Below are 16,496 nucleotides of genomic sequence, written 5' to 3'. Positions count from 1 at the left end.
TAGGATAAAATGGATCATAAAATTTGTTGGGCAATTTCTCCCGAGTACGTCGATACCTCATATGTGGGGGTAAACCATTGTTTGGGCACTCGGCAGGGCTCGGAAGGGAAGGCGCGCCATTTGACTTTTTGAATGGAAAATTAGCTCCAATTGTTAGCGGACACCATGTCGCGTTTGGAGAGCCCCTGTGTGCCTAAACATTGGAGCTCCCCAACAAGTGACCCCATTTTGGAAACTAGACCCCCCAAGGAACTTATCTAGATGCATATTGAGCACTTTAAACCCCCAGGTGCTTCACAGAAGTTTATAACGCAGAGCTATGAAAATAAAAAATAATTTTTCTTTCCTCAAAAATGATTTTTTAGCCTGGAATTTCCTATTTTGCCAAGGATAATAGGAGAAATTGGACCCCAAATATTGTTGTCCAGTTTGTCCTGAGTACGCTGATACCCCATATGTGGGGGTAAACCACTGTTTGGGCGCACGGCAGGGCTCGGAAGGGATGGCACGCCATTTGGCTTTTTAAATGGAAAATTAGCTCCAATCATTAGCGGACACCATGTCACGTTTGGAGAGCCCCTGTGTGCCTAAACATTGGAGATCCCCAAGAAATGACACCATTTTGGAAACTAGACCCCCAAAGGAACTAATCTAGATGTGTGGTGAGGACTTTGAACCCCCAAGTGCTTCACAGAAGTTTATAACGCAGAGCCATGAAAATGAAAAAAAAAAATTATTTTCTCAAAAATGATCTTTTAGCCTGCAATTTTTTATTTTCCCAAGGGTAACAGGAGAAATTTGACCCCAAAAGTTGTTGTCCAGTTTCTCCTGAGTACGCTGATACCCCATATGTGGGGGTAAATCACTGTTTGGGCACATGCCGGGGCTCGGAAGTGAAGTAGTGACGTTTTGAAATGCAGACTTTGATGGAATGCTCTGCAGGCGTCACGTTGCGTTTGCAGAGCCCCTGATGTGCCTAAACAGTAGAAACCCCCCACAAGTGACCCCATTTTGGAAACTAGACCCCCAAAGGAACTTATCTAGATGTGTGGTGAGCACTTTGAACACCCAAGTGCTTCATAGAAGTTTATAATGCAGAGCCGTGAAAATAATAAATACGTTTTCTTTCCTCAAAAATAATTATTTAGCCCAGAATTTTTTATTTTCCCAAGGGTTACAGGAGAAATTGGACCCCAAAAGTTGTTGTCCAGTTTCTCCTGAGTACGCTGATACCCCATGAGTGGGGGTAAACCACTGTTTGGGCACACGTCGGGGCTCAGAAGGGAAGTAGTGACTTTTGAAATGCAGACTTTGATGGAATGGTCTGCGGGTGTCACGTTGCGTTTGCAGAGCCCCTGGTGTGCCTAAACTGTAGAAACCCCCACAAGTGACCCCATTTTAGAAACTAGACCCCCCAAGGAACTTATCTAGATATGTGGTGAGCACTTTGAACCCCCAAGTGCTTCACAGATGTTTACAACGCAGAGCCGTGAAAATAAAAAATCATTTTTCTTTCCTCAAAAATTATGTTTAAGCAAGCATTTTTTTAGATTCACAAGGGTAACAGGAGAAATTGGACCCCAGTAATTGTTGCGCAGTTTGTCCTGAGTATGCTGGTACCCCATATGTGGGGGTAAACCACTGTTTGGGCACACGTCAGGGCTCGGAAGTGAGGGAGCACAATTTGACTTTTTGAATACGAGATTGGCTGGAATCAATGGTGGCGCGCCATGTTGCGTTTGGAGACCCCTGATGTGCCTAAACAGTGGTAACCCCTCAATTCTAACTCCAACACTAACCCCCCCACACCCCTAACCCTAATCCCAACTGTAGCCATAACCCTAATCACAACCCTAACCACAACCCTAATTCCAACCCTAACCCTAAGGCTATGTGCCCACGTTGCGGATTCGTGTGAGATATTTCCGCACCATTTTTGAAAAATCCGCGGGTAAAAGGCACTGCGTTTTACCTGCGGATTTTCCGCGGATTTCCAGTGTTTTTTGTGCGGATTCCTACTGAGGAACAGGTGTAAAACGCTGCGGAATCCGCACAAAGAATTGACATGCTGCGGAAAACACAACGCAGCGTTTCCGCGCGGTATTTTCCGCACCATGGGCACAGCGGATTTGGTTTTTCATATGTTTACATGGTACTGTAAACCTGATGGAACACTGCTGCGAATCCGCAGCGGCCAATCCGCAGCCAAATCCGCACCGTGTGCACATAGCCTAATTCTAAAGGTATGTGCACACGCTGCGGAAAACGCTGCGGATCCGCAGCAGTTTCCCATGAGTTTACAGTTCAATGTAAACCTACGGGAAACAAAAATCACTGTACACATGCTGCAGAAAAACTGCACGGAAACGCAGCGGTTTACATTCTGCAGCATGTCACTTCTTTGTGCGGATTCCGCAGCGGTTTTACAACTGCTCCAATAGAAAATCGCAGTTGTAAAACCGCAGTGAAATGCGCAGAAAAAAACGCGGTAAATCCGCCATAAATCCGCAGCGGTTTAGCACTGTGGATTTATCAAATCCGCTGCGAAAAAATCCGCAGAGGACCAGAATACGTGTGCACATACCGAAACCCTAACCCTAGCCCTACCCCTAACCCTACCCCTAACCCTAGCCCTAACCCTACCCCTAACCCTAGCCCTAACCCTAGCCGTACCCCTAACCCTACCCCTAACCCTACCCCTAACCCTACCCCTAACCCTACCCCTAACCCTAACCCTATTCTAACATTAGTGGAAAAAAAAAAATTTCTTTATTTTTTTATTGTCCCTACCTATGGGGGTGACAAAGGGGGGGTGGGTCATTTATTATTTTTTTTATTTTGATCACTGAGATATAATCTATCTCAGTGATCAAAATGCACTTTGGAACGAATCTGCCGGCCAGCAGATTCGGCGGGCGCACTGCGCATGCGCCCGCCATTTTGGAAGATGGCGGCGCCCAGGGAGAAGACGGACGGGACCCCGGCTGGATCGGTAAGTATGATGGGGTGGGGGGGGACCACGGGGGGGGGGGGGGGGATCGGAGCACGGGGGGGGGAATCGGAGCGCGGGAGGGGTGGAACGGAGCACGGGGGGCGTGGAACGGAGCACGGGGGGGCTGGAACGGAGCACGGGGGGGTGGAACGGAGCACCGGGGGGTGTGGATCGGAGTGCAGGGGGGGTGATTGGAGCACGGGGGGGTGATTGGAGCACGGGGGAAGCGGACAAGAGCACGGGGGGAGCGGAGCACTGGACGGAGGGGAGCCGGAGCAGTGTACCGGCCAGATCGGGGGGCTGGGGGGGCGATCGGTGGGGTGGGGTGGGGGCACATTAGTATTTCCAGCCATGGCCGATGATATTTCAGCATCGGCCATGGCTGGATTGTAATATTTCACCAGTTATAATAGGTGAAATATTACAAATCGCTCTGATTGGCAGTTTCACTTTCAACAGCCAATCAGAGCGATCGTAGCCACGAGGGGGTGAAGCCACCCCCCCTGGGCTAAACTACCACTCCCCCTGTCCCTGCAGATCGGGTGAAATGGGAGTTAACCCTTTCACCCGATCTGCAGGGACGCGATCTTTCCATGACGCCACATAGGTGTCATGGGTCGGATTGGCACCGACTTTCATGACGCCTACGTGGCGTCATGGGTCGGGAAGGGGTTAAGGATGTCATGGTGGGTTTTCCTATGCCTGCTGGTTTGAATGAGTCTATGTCTTTGGCCATTCAGATCGGTCGACGCTTGCACGAGCGTAAATCTGTGCACCATTTGGCGGTATTGTCTAAGATTAAACCTGAGCCTATGCAGTGCGATAGGACTATGACCAGAGTTGAACGGCAAGAACACAGACGTCTGAATGGTCTGTGTTTCTACTGTGGTGATTCCACTCATGCTATTTCTGATTGTCCTAAGCGCACTAAGCGGTTCGATAGGTCTGCCGTCATTGGTACTGTACAATCCAAATTCCTTCTGTCCATTACCTTGATATGCTCTTTGTCATCGTATTCTGTCATGGCGTTTGTGGATTCAGGCGCTGCATCTGATGGATTTGGATTATGCTAAACGTTGTGGGTTTTTCTTGGAGCCTTTGCGGTGTCCTATTCCATTGAGAGGAATTGATGCTACACCTTTGGCCAAGAATAAACCTCAGTACTGGACCCAGCTGACCATGTGCATGGCTCCTGCACATCAGGAAGTTATTCGCTTTCTGGTGCTACATAATCTGCATGATGTGGTCGTGTTGGGGTTGCCATGGCTGCAAACCCATAATCCAGTATTGGATTGGAACTCTATGTCGGTATCCAGCTGGGGTTGTCAGGGGGTACATGGTGATGTTCCATTTTTGTCTATTTCGTCATCCACTCCTTCTGAGGTCCCAGAGTTCTTGTCTGATTATCAGGATGTCTTTGAAGAGCCCAAGTCCGATGCCCTACCTCCGCATAGGGATTGTGATTGTGCTATCGATTTGATTCCTGGTAGTAAATTCCCTAAAGGTCGATTATTTAATTTATCCGTGCCTGAACACGCCGCTATGCGCAGTTATGTGAAGGAATCCCTGGAGAAGGGACATATTCACCCATCGTCATCACCACTGGGAGCAGGGTTCTTTTTTGTAGCCAAGAAGGATGGTTCGCTGAGACCATGTATTGATTACTGCCTTCTTAATAAGATCACTGTTAAATTTCAGTATCCCTTGCCATTGTTATCTGACTTGTTTGCTCGGATTAAGGGGGCTAGTTGGTTCACTAAGATAGATCTTCGTGGTGCGTATAATCTGGTGAGAATCAGGCAAGGAGATGAATGGAAAACTGCATTTAATACGCCCGAGGGTCATTTTGAGTATCTAGTGATGCCGTTTGGACTTGCCAATGCTCCATCTGTGTTTCAGTCTTTTATGCATGACATCTTCCGTGAGTATCTGGATAAATTCCTGATTGTTTACTTGGATGACATTTTGATCTTCTCAGATGATTGGGATTCTCATGTGAAGCAGGTCAGAATGGTTTTCCAGGTCCTGCGTGCTAATTCTTTGTTTGTGAAGGGATCAAAGTGTCTCTTCGGTGTGCAGAAAGTTTCATTTTTGGGGTTCATCTTTTCCCCTTCTACTATCGAGATGGATCCGGTTAAGGTCCAAGCCATCCAGGATTGGACTCAGCCGACATCTCTGAAAAGTCTGCAAAAATTCCTGGGCTTTGCTAATTTTTATCGTCGCTTCATCTGTAATTTTTCTAGCATTGCCAAACCATTGACCAATTTGACCAAGAAGGGTGCTGATTTGGTTAATTGGTCTTCTGCTGCTGTGGAAGCTTTTCAGGAGTTGAAGCATCGTTTTTGTTCTGCCCCTGTGTTGTGTCAACGAGATGTTTCTCTTCCGTTCCAGGTCGAGGTTGATGCTTCTGAGATTGGAGCAGGGGCGGTTTTGTCACAGAGAGGTTCTGGTTGCTCAGTGTTGAAACCATGTGCTTTCTTTTCCAGGAAGTTTTCGGCTGCTGAGCGTAATTATGATGTGGGCAACCGAGAGTTGCTGGCCATGAAGTGGGCATTCGAGGAATGGCGTCATTGGCTTGAAGGAGCTAAGCATCGCGTGGTGGTATTGACTGATCATAAGAACCTTACTTATCTCGAGTCTGCCAAGCGCTTGAATCCTAGACAGGCCCGTTGGTCGTTATTTTTTGCCCGCTTCGATTTTGTGATTTCGTACCTTCCGGGCTCTAAAAATGTGAAGGCGGATGCTCTGTCTAGGAGTTTTATGCCCGACTCTCCGGGTTCATCTGAGCCAGCGAGTATCCTCAAGGAAGGAGTCATTGTGTCTGCCATCTCCCCTGATTTGCGGCGAGTGTTGCAAAAATTTCAGGCGAATAAACCTGATCGTTGTCCGGCGGAGAAACTGTTCGTCCCTGATAGGTGGACTACTAAAGTTATCTCTGAACTTCATTGTTCGGTGTTGGCTGGTCATCCTGGAATATTTGGTACCAGAGAGTTAGTGGCTAGATCCTTCTGGTGGCCATCTCTGTCACGGGATGTACGTACTTTCGTGCAGTCCTGTGGGATTTGTGCTAGGGCTAAGCCCTGCTGTTCACGTGCCAGTGGGTTGCTTTTGCCCTTGCCGGTCCCAAAGAAGCCTTGGACACATATTTCGATGGATTTCATTTCTGACCTTCCCGTTTCTCAAAAGATGTCAGTCATTTGGGTGGTCTGTGATCGCTTTTCTAAAATGGTCCATCTGGTGCCCTTGGTTAAATTGCCTTCCTCCTCTGATTTGGTGCCTTTGTTCTTCCAGCATGTGGTTCGTTTGCATGGCATTCCTGAGAATATTGTTTCTGACAGAGGTTCCCAGTTTGTTTCGAGGTTTTGGCGAGCCTTTTGTGGTAGGATGGGCATTGACCTGTCTTTTTCCTCGGCTTTCCATCCTCAGACTAATGGCCAGACCGAACGAACCAATCAGACCTTGGAGACATATCTGAGATGTTTTGTTTCTACAGACCAGGATGATTGGGTGTCCTTTTTGCCGTTGGCGGAGTTCTCCCTTAATAATCGGGCCAGCTCGGCTACCTTGGTCTCTCCATTTTTCTGCAATTCTGGGTTCCATCCTCGTTTCTCTTCAGGACAGGTTGAGTCTTCGGACTGTCCTGGTGTGGATTCTGTGGTGGACAGGTTGCAGCAGATCTGGACTCAGGTAGTGGACAATTTGGCCTTGTCCCAGGAGAAGGCTCAACTTTTCGCTAATCGCAGACGCCGTGTGGGTCCCCGACTTCGTGTTGGGGATCTGGTTTGGTTATCTTCTCGTCATATTCCTATGAAGGTTTCCTCTCCTAAATTTAAACCTCGTTTTATTGGTCCGTATAGGATTTCTGAGATTCTCAATCCTGTGTCTTTTCGTCTGACCCTCCCAGACTCCTTTTCCATACATAATGTATTCCATAGGTCGTTGTTGCGGAGATACGTGACACCTATGGTTCCATCTGTTGAGCCTCCTGCCCCGGTTTTGGTGGAGGGGGAATTGGAGTATATTGTGGAGAAAATTTTGGATTCTCGTGTTTCTAGACGGAAACTCCAGTATCTGGTTAAATGGAAGGGTTATGCTCAGGAAGATAATTCCTGGGTTTTTGCCTCTGATGTCCATGCTCCAGATCTTGTTCGTGCCTTTCATGTGGCTCATCCTGGTCGGCCTGGGGGCTCTGGTGAGGGTTCGGTGACCCCTCCTCAAGGGGGGGGTACTGTTGTGAATTCTGTGGCTGAATTCACTCCTGTGGTCACAAGTGGTACTGCAGCTTCTGAGCTTCCTCCCTCAGGTGTTCTGGTGAGCTCGTTGGCTGCTTTGTTATTTAACTCCACCTGATTCTGTCTTCCTTGCTCCTTGTCAATGTTCCAGTGTTGGACCTGAGCTTCTGGATCTTTCCTGTGGCCTGCTGCTCTGCTTAGATAAGTGCTTCTTTGCTTTTGTTGCTACTTTTTCTGTCCAGCTTGTCTATTCGTTTTTGCTGGAAGCTCTGAGACGCAAAGGGTGCACCGCCGAGCCGTTAGTTCGGCACTGTGGGTCTTTTTGCCCCCTTTGCGTGGTTTTTTGCTTTAGGGTTTTTTGTAGACTGCAAAGTTCTCTTTGCTATCCTCGCTCTATCTAGAATATCGGGCCTCACTTTGCTGAATCTATTTCATCCCTACATTTGTCTTTTCATCTTGCTAACAGTCATTATATGTGGGGGGCTGCCTTTTCCTTTGGGGTATTTCTCTGAGGCAAGTCAGGCTTGTTTTTCTATCTTCAGGCTAGTCAGCTCCTCAGGCTGTGCAGAGTTGCATAGGTAGTGACAGGCGCAATCCACAGCTGCCTTTAGTTGTGTTTAGGATAGGTTCAGGTATTGCGGTCTACAGAGATTCCACGTCTCAGAGCTCGTTCTATTGTTTTTGGGTTATTGTCAGATCACTGTATGTGCTCTGATTGCTGGCACACTGTGTCACTGGATTGCCTACGTAACAGTTATTACCCTGTATAAAAACGTTATTGCTGAGGCAACTCCGACTGGCACCTTCCTCAACCAAGAAGTAGACTCACCAGAGTACAATGGCACTGATCAAGGGGAGATCCCCAAGTATGTCCCCCTCAAGAAGATAGACAAAACCCCTTACTCTCAGATGTTGCTAGGAGATTTAGTTTAGGGACAGCAGGAGAACTCCATGTGAAGCTAGTGAAGGGTTCAGCTGCCTGGAGGCCTTTCGCAAGGGGAGAGCTTCTGAGGTGTCTGGATGAAGAAATCCACCTCCCCTTTCCCCATCACATGGACAGTCTCGAAGGATCTTTCTTTTTAGGGAAAAACTTCGTGTTTAGGGGGGATTGTCAAGGTGAAAATATATTTTCTTTATACTCTTTTGTACTTTTATGTATTCTTATGCTGTGAAACAATAAGTTTCTCCCTTTATGCTTGCTAATGCAAATTTAACTGTATTTAAGATGGCTGCCAGTATTCACCTTTGTCCCAGATTCACTCTGCTGAAGAAGCAAGTTACACATTCCAGAAGGACAAGTATCATTTCTCCTGAAATAATACTTAAAGCGACGTGGAGAAAGGAAGATTTATCAGATGATGTCAGAGCCAACCAGAAAGACTGAATACTAGATACATTGCTTAAACCCTGCATATCCCCGCCCTCTGCACACCTTCCCCCAATAGATCATATAATGTTGTGTATTAGAAAATAAAGTCAGTTGCTGTGACGTTGCTACACTATGTAGACACACGAGCATGCAATGAGTTTGAACCAGCCTTTGTCTGACTCATTCTTATCTGGTACCAATGCTTTATTCTGATTTGGAATGACTGGTGAAGGAAGGGTATTGTCGTGACGACCCCGACACACCTATACCTTTGGCCTCGGACAGCTCATAGAGTCCCATGGGTTTCAAACCATCTTTATGCAGACCACACACACATCTCAAATTCTGGACCAGACATCACCACCCTACTAACCAGAATCCCACAATGTTTGTCTGCTATTTCATCCTCCTTTTCTGCTAGATTTCTTAAACTTAATATGGAAAAACCAGAATTCATCATCTTTCTGCCATCCCACTTGATTCCCCAACAGACCTATCCATTAAAATAAATGGCTGCTCACTCTCCCCAGTCCCACAAGCTCGCTGCCTCAGGATAATCCTTGACACGCATTCTCTCCTTCAAACCACATATCCAAGCCCTTTCCACTTCCTGCCGCCTTCAACTCAAAAATATTTCCTGGATTCGTACATTCCTAAACCAAGAATCTGCAAAAACCCTAGTCCATGACCTCATCATGTCCCACCTTGACTACTGCAACCTCCTGCTCTGTGGCCTCCCCTCTAACACTCTCGTACCCCTCCAATCGATTCTAAATTCTGTTGCCCAGCTAATCCACCTTTCCCCCTGCTATTCCTCGGCCTCTCCCCTCTGTCAATCCCTGCACTGGCTCCCTAGTACCCAAAGATTCCAGTTCAAGACTCTAAGCATGACATACAAAGCCATCCACAATCTGTCTCCTCCATACATCTGTGACCTCGTCTCCCGGTACTTACCTGCACGCAACCTCCGATCCTCACAAGATCTCCTTCTATACTACCCTCTTATCTCCTCTTACCACAATCGCATACAAGATTTCTCCCGCGCATCACCCCTACTCTGGAACCCTCTACCACAACACATCAGACTCTCGCCTACCGTGGAAACCTTCAAAAAGAACCTGAAGACCTACCTCTTCCGGCAAGCCTACAGCCTGCAGTAACCATTGATCGACCAAATCGCTGCACAACCAGCTCTATCCTCACCTACTGTATCCTCACCCATCCCTTGTAGATTGTGAGCCCTCGCGGGCAGGGTCCTCTCTTCTCCTGTACCAGTCGCGATTTGTATTGATTAAGATTATTGTACTTGTTTTTTATTATGTATACCCCTCCTCACATGTAAAGCACCATGGAATAAATGGCGCTATAATTATAAACAATAATAATAATAATAAAGAGGGTCGTGGCAGAGGTGATGAACGATTTGTCACAATAGAGGCTTGTGGCAGATTCTCAATCTACATTCTCCAGCCCCTTTGTTTGAATCTCTGTAGAGAAATCATGTTGCAGAATTAATTACCGTATATACTCGAGTATAAGCCGAGATTTTCAGCCCAAATTTTTGGGCTGAAAGTGCCCCTCTCGGCTTATACTCGAGTCACGGTCGGCGGTGGGGTCAGCGGGTGAGGGGGAGAGAGGTCTGAGGCATACTTACCTGCTCCCGGCGCTCCCCCTGTCCGTCCCATGGTCTTCGGTGCTGCAGCGCTTCCCCTGTTCAGCGGTCATGTGGGACCGCTCATTAAACTTATGAATATGGACTCCACTCCCATAGGGGTGGAGCCGCATATTCATTCCTCTAATGAGTGGTGCCAGTGACCGCTGACAGAGGAAGAAGCTGCGGCACCCGAAGACCAGCTGTCCGGGAGAAGGAGCGGGACGCCGGGAGCAGGTAAGTATGTCATATTCACCTGTCCACGTTCCACACGCCGGGCGCCGCTCCATCTTCCCGTCCTCTGGCTCTGACTGTGCAGGTCAGAGGGCGCGATGATGTATCGTGTGCGCGCCGCCCTCTGCCTGAACAGTCAGTGCGGAGAGACACCGAGACGGGACGCTGAGGAGCTGTAAGCAAGAGATGTGAGTATGGCATTTTTTTTTTTATTGCAGCAGCCGCAGCGTTATATAAACCGGTAGCACAGTTTTATATGGCACATCTATGGGGCAATAATGAACGGTCAGAGCACTATATGGCAGAGCTTTCTATGCTACATCTATGGGGCAATAATGAACGGTGCAGAGCACTATGTGGCAGAGCTTTCTATGCTACATCTATGGGGCAATAATGAATGGTGCAGAGCACTATAAGGCAGAGCTTTCTATGCTACATCTATGGGGCAATAATGAACGGTGCAGAGCACTATATGGCAGAGCTTTCTATGGCACATCTATGGGGCAATAATGAACGGTGCAGAGCACTATATGGCAGAGCTTTCTATGCTACATCTATGGGGCAATAATGAACGGTGCAGAGCACTATATGGCAGAGCTTTCTATGCTACATCTATGGGGCAATAATGAACGGTGCAGAGCACTATAAGGCAGAACTTTCTATGCTACATCTATGGGGCAATAATGAACGGTGCAGAGTACTATATTGCAGAGCTTTCTATGCTACATCTATGGGGCAATAATGAACGGTGCAGAGCACTATATGGCAGAGCTTTCTATGCTACATCTATGGGGCAATAATGAACGGTGCAGAGCACTATATGGCAGAGCTTTCTATGCTACATCTATGGGGCAATAATGAACGGTGCAGAGCACTATAAGGCAGAGCTTTCTATGCTACATCTATGGGGCAATAATGAACGGTGCAGAGCACTATATGGCAGAGCTTTCTATGGCACATCTATGGGGCAATAATGAACGGTGCAGAACACTATATGGCAGAGCTTTCTATGCTACATCTATGGGGCAATAATGAACGGTGCAGAGCACTATAAGGCAGAGCTTTCTATGCTACATCTATGGGGCAATAATGAACGGTGCAGAGCACTATATGGCAGAGCTTTCTATGCTACATCTATGGGGCAATAATGAACGGTGCAGAGCACTATAAGGCAGAGCTTTCTATGCTACATCTATGGGGCAATAATGAACGGTGCAGAGCACTATATGGCAGAGCTTTCTATGGCACATCTATGGGGCAATAATGAACGGTGCAGAGCACTATATGGCAGAGCTTTCTATGGCACATCTATGGGGCAATAATGAACGGTGCAGAGCACTATAAGGCAGAGCTTTCTATGCTACATCTATGGGGCAATAATGAACGGTGCAGAGCACTATAAGGCAGAGCTTTCTATGCTACATCTATGGGGCAATAATGAACGGTGCAGAGCACTATATGGCAGAGCTTTCTATGGCACATCTATGGGGCAATAATGAACGGTGCAGAGCACTATAAGGCAGAGCTTTCTATGCTACATCTATGGGGCAATAATGAACGGTGCAGAGCACTATAAAGCAGAGCTTTCTATGCTACATCTATGGGGCAATAATGAACGGTGCAGAGCACTATAAGGCAGAGCTTTCTATGCTACATCTATGGGGCAATAATGAACGGTGCAGAGCACTATATGGCAGAGCTTTCTATGGCACATCTATGGGGCAATAATGAACGGTGCAGAGCACTATATGGCAGAGCTTTCTATGGCACATCTATGGGGCAATAATTAACGGTGCAGAGCACTATATGGCAGAGCTTTCTATGGCACATCTAAGGGACCATAATGAACGGTGCAGAGCACTATATGGCAGAGCTTTCTATGCTACATCTATGGGGCAATAATGAACGGTGCAGAGCACTATAAGGCAGAGCTTTCTATGCTACATCTATGGGGCAATAATGAACGGTGCAGAGCACTATATGGCAGAGCTTTCTATGGCACATCTATGCGGCAATAATGAACGGTGCAGAGTACTATATGGCAGAGCTTTCTATGGCACATCTATGGGACCATAATGAACGGTGCAGAGCACTATATGGCAGAGCTTTCTATGGCACATCTATGGGACCATAATGAACGGTGCAGAGCACTATATGGCAGAGCTTTCTATGGCACATCTATGGGGCAATAATGAATGGTGCAGAGCACTATATGGTACAGCTTTATATGGCACATCTATGGGGCAATAATGAACAGTATGGAGCATTATATATGGCACAGCTTTATATGGAGCATCTATGGGACCATAATGAACGGTGCAGAGCACTATATGGCACAGCTTTATATGGAGCATCTATGGGGCAATAATGAACAATATGGAGCATTATATGTGGCACAGCTTTATACAGAGCATCTATGGGGCAATAATGAACAATATGGAGCATTATATGTGGCACAGCTTTATACAGAGCATCTATGGGGCAATAATGAACAGTATGGAGCATTATATGTGGCACAGCTTTATACAGAGCATCTATGGGGCAATAATGAACGGTATGGAGCATCTATTTTTGACATTTACCGGTAGCTGCTGCATTTCCTACCCTGGGCTTATACTTGAGTCAATAAGTTTTCCCAGTTTTTTGTGGCAAAATTAGGGGGGTCGGCTTATACTCGAGTATATACGGTAGTTATTTTGTTCTTATACTCTGGACATGCTATTCAAATACATGTCATTCATTTATATTTATTCTCCGCTTATGGACTTTGCAGATCACTTGATGTTACTCCACATGGATCACTAATTAATGACATTGTTTGTTGTGTCTGTGATCCAAGCAAAACCACAGAGTACTTTGACAGCACTAACTATTTTATCTAGATACACCATTACTATGGCTGCTTGGTGGTGCCAGAAAAGATTTGGTAATTTTTACTGTACCGGGATGTGTTAGACTTCTTGTATATATTTTTAATGGTTATAAATAAAAGATTTTACCCTTCCTGATCTGGATTAGGGTAAGTTCACACAGGGAGTTTTTGTTGCTTTTTTTTCTGCAGCAAAACCTGATCTTCTTGGCAGGAAAGAAGCTGCGTCAAAAACAGAGGTTTAGGTGCGTTTTTGGAGCGTTTTTTTTCTCTTTGTCCATGCTAATGTCCTTGGATTTTCAGCAGCAAAAACACATCAAATAATGATACCTGCGTTTTTGCCAACACCTATTCAAGTCAATGGGTGAAAAAAAGAAGCAAAAACGCTGAAAGAAGTGACATGCTCTATGTCCAAAAAACGCAGCAAAGCACAAAATACTGATCAAACAAAAAACCAATGTGTGTGCATGAGATTTCTGAAATCTCATAGGCTTTGCTGGTACTGTAAAAAGCAGCTGAAAATTAGCATAAAAAGACGCAGCAAGAACTCTGTCATGTAGACACCCCACACCTCGACACTCACCAGTAGCAGAGGTGACTCTGTAGTGCAAACAAATATTCATTAAAGCTCTCAATAGGTTTCTCCTGAAGAACATAGTCAATCCTGCGCCCCCCGTTCAACATGCCGATCTTCACAGACAGATCCTCTTCTCGCCAGGGATCAGAGCTCTCAAGCTTTTCAGCTGAAATTCAAGTAACAAGGAAAGGTTTCATTTGGGGCCTCCAAAGCATTTTTGTACACAGCGTGCAGTTACCTTCCACTTCCTGTTTGGCCTCCTCCTCCTTAATCTGATCAGCGACCTTTTCCAGTTCTGCCTGGAGCTGAGATGAAGACGTGTGAGCGCGGGCAAATTCATTCAAAGTCTGCCATGCCGAGCGGAGAGAGCTGATGAAGCCATGCTTGAGGTCAGATCCCATGCGGCTCAGGCTTTCCTTCAACTCTGCCAAATAGAAAAATATGTGCATCATGGCCACCGCAGAGCTAACTCATGCCAAAAACTATCTACAAGCGTTAAGTACAAGTCACATACCCAGGTGTAAGCGCTTTCTGCCCTTGTGATGTGGGACCAGGAGGGGCTTCAGATCCAGGTCCGGTAGAATCATTGGTTCCAACCTATAGGCAACAGGATCCAGCTGCAGAGAGAAACCAATGGCATCATGCCTTAAGACAACCCTATAGATATGGATGGAAGGAGCCCTACTCATAAAAACATACTGGGTGGTAAATGTTGAAGAATCCTTTACAGGTCGGCAGTCTATAGTTCTCATCAATCCTGTCAATGCCTCGTACTGTAAGGAACATGCCAATAGGGGAGCCAAGGGCAAAGAAGCTCACCGGCTCAAAATCCAGAGGGTTATAATGCACAGACACCTGCCGAAAACAAAAGAGAGTATTCGTAAAAGGGGTATTCACACCTAACACTATTCTTAGAATCATGCAACCTCGTAGACAACAGATCCTAAAAATATAGAGATGGAAGTTTCTCTTAATTTTACCTTCAGAAGCGCAATCCTGTTCCTAGAATATCCATTGTTTTAATTTTTATTTTATAAATCAATAGTTCAAGTGAAAATAAGTAACATTGTCATGTATCTTATCAGAGAAATCGGTTTCTTTCTCTGTAAAAACTGATCATTATAGAATCCTAGAATGATACAATGTCAGAGTTGGAAGGGACCTTCAGGGCCATAGTGTCCAACCCCCGCTCAATGCAGGAGTCACTAAACCATCTCAGACAGACGTCTGTCCGGCCTCTGTGTGAAGACTTCCATTATCAAATTATTATCAAAATTCTCAGTTTGTACGTAAAATCTGTACTTAGTGAAGACTTTCCGATCACTGAGAGGAGACGGCAGTGGCTACGGATACAATTCTATATAGACAGGATGAGCAGCTATGCTAGAGGCGGAGCTAGAGGCAGAGCTAGAGGCGGAGCTAGAGGCAGAGCTCCTCCCTCATCCTTCCCTGAGGAAGAAGGATGATTCCTTGGTAACGCGCAGCATCACTGCTTTCCTTTTGTTCTTTGAACCTTCCATAATTTGGTGACGTCAAAAACCATAGAGCAGTTTGCTCAGCAAATTTCATTTTGTTACGGTGCTGCCAACGGCAGCCACTCAGATACTTGGAGCTATAGGACTATTATTTCAAGTTCCATAGACAGCTTCAACTCAAATACCCTTATCCAATCCCGATCGCTTCCACAGATACTAGCAACCCACATCAGGATTGTCAGTGAGAGTGCTGATATACTCTGCATTACTGATACCAGCATCCCACAGCAGTGTTGTCAGTGAGAGTGCTGATATACTCTGCATTACTGATACCAGCATCCCACAGCAGGGTTGTCAGTGAGAGTGCTGATATACTCTGCATTACTGATACCAGCATCCCACAGCAGGGTTGTCAGTGAGAGTGCTGAGATACTCTGCATTACTGATACCAGCATCCCACAGCAGGGTTGTCAGTGAGAGTGCTGAGATACTCTGCATTACTGATACCAGCATCCCACAGCAGGGTTGTCAGTGAGAGTGCTGAGATGCTCTGCATTACTGATACCAGCATTCCACAGCAGGATTGTCAGTGAGAGTGCTGATATACTCTGCATTACTGATACCAGCATCCCACAGCAGGGTTGTCAGTGAGAGTGCTGAGATACTCTGCATTACTGATACCAGCATCCCACATCAGGATTGTCAGTGAGAGTGCTGAGATACTCTGCATTACTGATACCAGCATCCCACAGCAGGGTTGTCAGTGAGAGTGCTGAGATACTCTGCATTACTGATACCAGCATTCCACAGCAGGATTGTCAGTGAGAGTGCTGATATACTCTGCATTACTGATACCAGCATCCCACAGCAGGGTTGTCAGTGAGAGTGCTGAGATACTCTGCATTACTGTTACCAGCATCCCACATCAGGATTGTCAGTGAGAGTGCTGATATACTCTGCATTACTGTTACCAGCATCCCACATCAGGATTGTCAGTGAGTGTGCTGATATACTCTGCATTACTGATACCAGCATCCCACAGCAGGGTTGTCAGTGAGAGTGCTGAGATACTCTGCATTACTGTTACCAGCATCCCA

General features: G+C 46.5%; 1 protein-coding gene across 2 annotated transcripts in view; it reads right to left on the bottom strand.

Annotated features, from left to right (window-relative positions):
- SEC23IP (SEC23 interacting protein) overlaps positions 1-16,496 on the bottom strand; it is a 158,017-nt gene that overhangs the window by 31,580 nt on the left and 109,941 nt on the right. For both annotated transcript variants that reach the window (XM_069752671.1, XM_069752670.1), the window contains exons 14-17: positions 14,624-14,779; positions 14,439-14,541; positions 14,163-14,348; positions 13,931-14,090 (exon numbers count right to left, since the gene is read on the bottom strand). In XM_069752671.1, coding sequence (XP_069608772.1) covers positions 13,931-14,090; positions 14,163-14,348; positions 14,439-14,541; positions 14,624-14,779 — 605 coding nt within the window. The remainder of the gene's footprint in view (positions 1-13,930; positions 14,091-14,162; positions 14,349-14,438; positions 14,542-14,623; positions 14,780-16,496) is intronic.

The sequence above is a fragment of the Ranitomeya imitator genome, chromosome 2, assembly GCF_032444005.1.
Source record: "Ranitomeya imitator isolate aRanImi1 chromosome 2, aRanImi1.pri, whole genome shotgun sequence".
Classification (NCBI taxonomy): Eukaryota; Metazoa; Chordata; class Amphibia; order Anura; family Dendrobatidae; genus Ranitomeya; species Ranitomeya imitator.
The sequence above is the reverse complement of the archived record's forward strand: the minus strand, read 5'-3'. Positions and strand labels throughout refer to the sequence as shown.